Below are 6,188 nucleotides of genomic sequence, written 5' to 3' on the forward strand. Positions count from 1 at the left end.
ATAAGTAATGCATTATTCTTCTTTTTGGTTTTTTAACAGTCTGTCTAGAACACCAAAGCCTGCTGAACTGTAAAACTGTTTCCAATATTAAAAAGTAGGCTCTAGGTTTTATAATGAATCCTCAAAATATTCTATGGGATAAGTAACATTTGTGACTTGTCTTGAAAATGAAAAGTGCTATCATTTTTATTATTAGAACATATCTATGACAACTGTGTTCTTTGGGATCTAAAAAATAATCTGAACCCTCAACAAGTGACGTTGGTAAAAAAAAAGAATGAATCAAAGTCTAACTCCCTTCGAAAATCTTACAGAAAACACAGACCATCGTACAACTGGTCTGAGGGTTTTTTTCCCCTATATTTTGGAGGACAGGGCAATTTTAAAATATTGTACCATATTAGATTAAAACTCCACATAGAAATGAGACACAACATTAAGTAAATTTTAAGCTGATGAACAAACCGCTTACATAACTCACTTTCATTAACTATGATGGAGATGCAGGCACAGGGATCAAAAGATAAATTCATCAGTATCACCATAAAAGTGAAAGACACTCTCATAAGATTGTAGGTTGCATCAACATTTCATCAAGGGAAGGCCATAGGCAATAAACTGTGTGTTGTTTCACACTCAGCAAGACTATGACAGTTCACAAGTACGATTTTGTTACAGATTCATAGTACGTGAACCAAAGGTAGGTCCATTATTATATGTCTAGATGAATGCTTGGTCCATTTTAAGGACATTTAAAATTGAGGCTTTTATTTTTCAGAACTCACGTGTGGCTGTTCAAATTGCATTTATTTGTTTTTCAACAGCCGTAAGCACTCCCATGTGACATTTTCTTTATGCTTTCTCTGAAATGCAAGATAATTTATCTTGTTCAGCATCTTTCTTTGGCTTCAGAACTCAGGAATCTGTTTAATTGCCTAATTCTCTTTCAAGTGATTGCCCACATGCATATCTCCATTGGTAGGTATGAATGCACCTCAAGACTATCACTACTGTAACCCAAGTTGTAGCCACTCCTTCCATGATACCCTGAATCAAGGGAATAAAAGGACAGTGTGCATTTCCTGCTCCACAGTTCCTCTCAGCCACCTTGGCTGTCAACAAAACAGTTCTGCCAGCTTGTGCTATGGCTTGCAATTCTACTCAAAGATTTTTTAAACCACTTCCTCATTACTCTTATTTTTCTCTTTCATCCTTTTACAAAGAAAGAGAACATTTATTTCTCAGCAATTTATTTCCATTTGCCAATGGAGGCTTTGCACCCCCCACCCTCTTTTAAGCCAAGGCAGTCATGCTATGCTAGAAGCTGCCTATTGCCTATATTTTCTCTCTTCCCTGGGGAGAGAAATTAGGAGCTCTTTTTTCCCTTCTTTTCTTTTACTGCTTCTGAAGTCATCTTGCTATGGGGTTTTCAGGCTTTCTGGTGTTTAAGGCATGCCAAAGTCCCATCCCTGCATCTGATGGACAATAAAGGTACAATTTTATTGTCTGTGAGAATCCCATATTCCTGGAAAATGCAGATCTTTTATAGCCAAGACATGTTTAAACCACAACAACAGTTCCAGATGTACTTCATAGCCAAATATAGGGGTTCTGCCTCAAATTCCAGTCTGAAGGATTTGAACAGGTGCTCTGTGCTATCCGACACTGGCTTCTCACAGACACTTGCCACCTCTTCAGCTCCAGAAAGGCCTCTAGTGGGTCACAAATCTGGTGAAATTTTGTAGTTCCAGTACTGAAATCTCCAAGACAGATTTCATGCAAACAGGAAGTGAAAGGATGGTTACACCTCGCCTCATCATCTCAGCAGTCTGCTTTTGTCATTTACAGCACTGAGTATTTTTATTTTACCCTGGGAACCATTACCTTCAGTCCTGTGTGACTGTAACAAAATTATATCTCTGAGTTTTATCTAAAACCAACTGATGTTTCAGGCCTGGCACCTGCTTTGGATCTGATCACTGTGGTACTGCCTATAGAAGTTGGCACATGAGTACAGACTCTAAGCAGGCTCTGCATTATCTGCGGTTCCAGGTCAAAGATCTAGACTTTGAAGATCAGTCCATGTTTTCCAAGGTGTTAACACAAAACCCTTGGTTTCAGGCTCACTGGCCTCAGAGTGCTTATTCACTCCTTCTCATGAACTCCTTACTGGATTTAGGATGTCCAATCAGCCATTAATCTGGGGATAGATCTGACCATCTGGCACCCCATTCATTGGCTTTAGTATCTTTGATCCCTTTGGATTAGCTGAATTAGATTGAAAGGATTCTCTGGACCCAGGTTTGAGATTTGCAGGACACTAATCCATACCTGCACCCCTCCCTTTGCAAAACTATTGTTCCTCATTCACTCTATCAAATGGATCAGTTCAGGGGCTTTCAAGGACCAGATATATCATATGGCTAAGGATCTTCCTATTTTCCTGAGGGAAGCAACTGAGTCCTCACACAGACTAGTTAATATCCTAAAGCACTCCAGCCTAACAAAAATGGACTTCCTCATGATTATTCATCATAGACCTTTTCAAAATGATCTGGCAGAAGCTGGCTGGTCTCCTAACCACCACAAGTTCTTTTCAAGAGGAAAGAAACTGACAGAACAGGAAGTGGGAATGCTTCTTTACTCCCTCGGTGCAAGTCAGGAGTGTGGCTACAGTGTTCTCAGAGAACTTCAACAAGTCTTTCCATGAGTGCTTGAGTAACTTCTCTTTTATCTCCACCAGCCCAACGTGGTGTTAACCACTAGAGTCACAAGACAGGCTAATCCACGTAGCTATCTTATTAATGTATTGGGGCATGCACGTGTTCTCACTAAAGTCAAGTAAAGTTTCGTAATTAATATTACCTTGATTTCAAGCAGTATAAACAACGGTCCCTTGGCCATATTTGAGCCAAAGTATGATGTCTGCTTTTAAAGAAACAAAGATGCTGGTTGACTTTAGCAGATTTTGGATCAGGCCCTTAACTCTTTTGCGCAATGATGTTGGACAACACAAGCCCAATGCTTCTACAGAATTACGTGTTATTCTAGAAGTAAAAGTACTATTTTATATGTTGAAAAGTGTGTTTACTCATTATTCTTTTACCACTTTTTAATATTTTATTAATCTTTTTGTCCATCATATTCACAGTTGCAAATCTAGTATTTTTCCACAGTAGCCAAAGTTGACCTGAATTTATTTTTTATTAAGAAAGTTGATGCATAAAAGAAAGCTAATGGATGATAATCCCAACAAACAAATATGGAAAGGAGGCAAAGCAATGGATCTTTTCTGTTGCACTGAGTGCATGAAAACAGACAATACTACTTCCTTGAGATTTTTTCAAAGAAATAATGTTCTACAGAGATGTCATTAACATCTAAGTATGCCAGAAATATAAGATTCCAACCTTCACACAGATGTCCACTTGGAAGCTTTGTGTACAAGAAATATCAGTGATTTCTTTATCAGTTTCAGTAAACTTTAAAAAGAAAGCAGGCAGGATAGGTTTAGATGTAGGTTTAAAAAATAGGGCAAATAAAGGACCAAAATAAAGGGCCAACACATGGAGATGAAGGTGAGTTTGTTATTAGTCTGATTATATCTCACATATGGAATACTTTCCAAAATGATATACGTATGCCAGGCTAAGACGGGGGCTAATGATGAATCTAAAGCCCGCCTAGCATTAACAGTCATGGTACTGACTTTAAGAGATCATTAAGGACAGTTAGTAATTCATGATTATTGGTAGCAAATATTTATATATTATGGTGCCATAACTTTGCATGGCAGTTTGGAGAGGTAAAAAAAGAAAAGAAAACAAGATCAGCCCACTCTTTATGCATTTATAACCTAAATTAAGAAAAGACAGACCATGCAGCCCAAGAAAGAAAGGGGTAGGAATAAAACTCATTACTTATGAACAACAAATGTCATCAGGAAACTGAGGACCTCATCAAAAATCCCAAAATATGATATTTCTTTTTCTGGCAGGACACAAAGAGAAATAGACACAAACTAGCAGCACTTCCACCACCATCTGCTCAAGGTTATTGCCAAGCAAACAGATGGTTAAGCATTCACTAGGTTGCAAGTTTGATGAAAGGCACCAAAACTGGGACCAAGCAGCTGGCTGAGTGCCAGCGCTCCTACCTTGCGCTGGAGAACCAGTTTCCTTTGTGTTTTGACAGCTGCCTGGCATTTTCCAAGAAGCTCCATTTTGCAATTCTGCTGAATAAAAACTTATTTTCTTCAACAAAACTAGTGGTGGAGAGTCATTGCAAAGTCTTTCATTTATTTTGAGACAAAAATAATTTTATAGGTATTATGGCATTTAAGTTAATTTTCACTGTGAACGCCTAGCAGAGAAAAATTGGTTCTTATATAGTCTATGCATAGTACATAGATAGTAAAAAGCTGCAGTTAAAGTTTCTACTTCAAGTTCACTGTTGTTTGCAAAATAAGTCTGAGGATGGAAAAATCGGTAGGGGATAAAAAATTAGACTTTGTGGTTTTGGACAAATCATTAATGCTCAGATTCTCTAAGGATATGTAAACAACTACTTCCTAATAATTTAGACTTCCATCCAGTTTGTTCCCAGAAGTTCTAAATGGTTCTCAACTGGTTTTAGATACTAAAGTGAAAAAGAGGTTCAGTTTGACCCTACTCCACAATGACAATCCACAAAACTCACTACGTACGTATGTTCCAACAGTATCTCCAATTGGGTTGCAAAGTTCCAGGATGCCTATATGAGGACTTCTATGTTTGGCCAGTGGTGATCTGTGCCTACCCTGAAGGGTGGCACTAAGCATTCTGAATGACAAGTTAACATAGCCACTAGGTACCTACCTCTGAAGCAGGACTTTGTGTAATGTAGTGGGTTATAAGCAAGTAAAGGCATCTGACATTCAAGACTGAATCAGGTACCTAAGACTGAAGTGGGACAGGAGTTCAAACACAGCTCCATGCCAAGCATTTCCCATTGGTTACATCTAGACTTTCTGGATAGCTGTCCGTTGTGTGTCCTGCTGCCCCGGGCATGCAGAGGGGCTGGGGCGGCTCCATGGCTGGACTGCCTTTCTAGGTAGCCCAGGCAACGGTGACTCCTTCTGGCTGCTGCTGCCACCGGCCCAGCCCTGTGGTACTGGTAGGGACCTGCTCGCGTAGCCCCAAACTGGCCTGCCCTGTGCTTGCTTCGAACTCACCTGTGCTGAGCAGCAGTGGCAGCCGGGCAGAAACTATTGCTCAGCACAAGGGAAAAGAAGACCCTCCCTCTCGCTGCTGCTGGGCCCTTCCTGCTGCAGCTGTCCGGAGCTTGCACTGGGCTACCCTGCATCTCTGTGGCTATCACTGTCATCCCCAGGCTGCCCAGCGGGGCAGCAGTGACAGTGCAGAGCAGTCACAGAGCAGCTGCACTAGGAAGGGCCTGATATTAATGAAGGGAAGGGGCCACTTTTTGCCTGTGCTGAGCAACAGTTTCTGCCTGGCTGCCATCGCTGCTCAGTGCAGGGGAGTCAGGAGCAGGTGTGGGGTGGGCCAGGTTGGAGGTTTGCACGCAGATCCCCACTAATACTATGAGGCTAGGGCCAGTAGTGGCAGCAGCTGCAAGTGGCTGGGGCCAACAGCGGTGGCAGCTGTGAGGAGCTGCAGCAATGGAGCCACCCCAACCCCACTGTGTGCCCATGGAGTGGCAGGAAGCGTCACGGATGTGTGGTGTGGAATAGGTATGGAGCAAGCTGGGTTGGGGCTGATCTGGTCCTGCTGGGCTGAGTCCAGAGCAGGCATGAGGCAGGGCTGGAGCTGCACACTGTTAGTGGTGGTGGGGATGCACCACAAAGTGTGTGGGCTCTGGGCTTTTGCTGGGTAGGGGCAGGTGCTGACCAGCTCAGGGGGGTATGTGTGGGGGGCTCCCAAACACACCCCATCATACCCACAAACCCTCTCCTGCAAACCCCAGAACCACATCCTCCCCCCAGACAGTCACACGCCCATCCACACCCTCCCCCACAAGCCCCACATCTCGCCCCACATGCAACCCCCCTATACACAGCCACATGCCACTGGAGGGAGCCCTGGTCACTGTTACACACACAGGCTCCACCACAGCACACGCACCCACACTCCTCATGCATACCCCACACCCCCACACACCCCCGTAGCCACTCTCCCCCTCCATACACC

The 6,188-nt window shown here is 42.8% G+C and overlaps 1 protein-coding gene across 12 annotated transcripts in view; it reads right to left on the reverse strand.

The window, feature by feature from the left end:
* The window catches only part of MTCL1 (microtubule crosslinking factor 1), a 196,618-nt gene that overhangs the window by 82,717 nt on the left and 107,713 nt on the right, over window positions 1-6,188 (reverse strand). For 6 of the 12 annotated variants that reach the window (XM_019525525.1, XM_019525517.1, XM_019525500.1 and 3 more), the window contains exon 4: window positions 4,157-4,234. The exons of 4 other annotated variants lie outside the window; for them this stretch is intronic. In XM_019525525.1, coding sequence (XP_019381070.1) covers window positions 4,157-4,234 — 78 coding nt within the window. Of the gene's footprint in view, window positions 1-481; window positions 491-4,156; window positions 4,235-6,188 lie in introns of all 12 variants that reach the window. 2 more of the 12 variants (XM_019525484.1, XM_019525467.1) reach the window with 2 other exon arrangements.

This window comes from Gavialis gangeticus, unplaced genomic scaffold (assembly GCF_001723915.1).
Source record: "Gavialis gangeticus isolate Ggan-Ray unplaced genomic scaffold, GavGan_comp1, whole genome shotgun sequence".
Taxonomy (NCBI): Eukaryota; Metazoa; Chordata; order Crocodylia; family Gavialidae; genus Gavialis; species Gavialis gangeticus.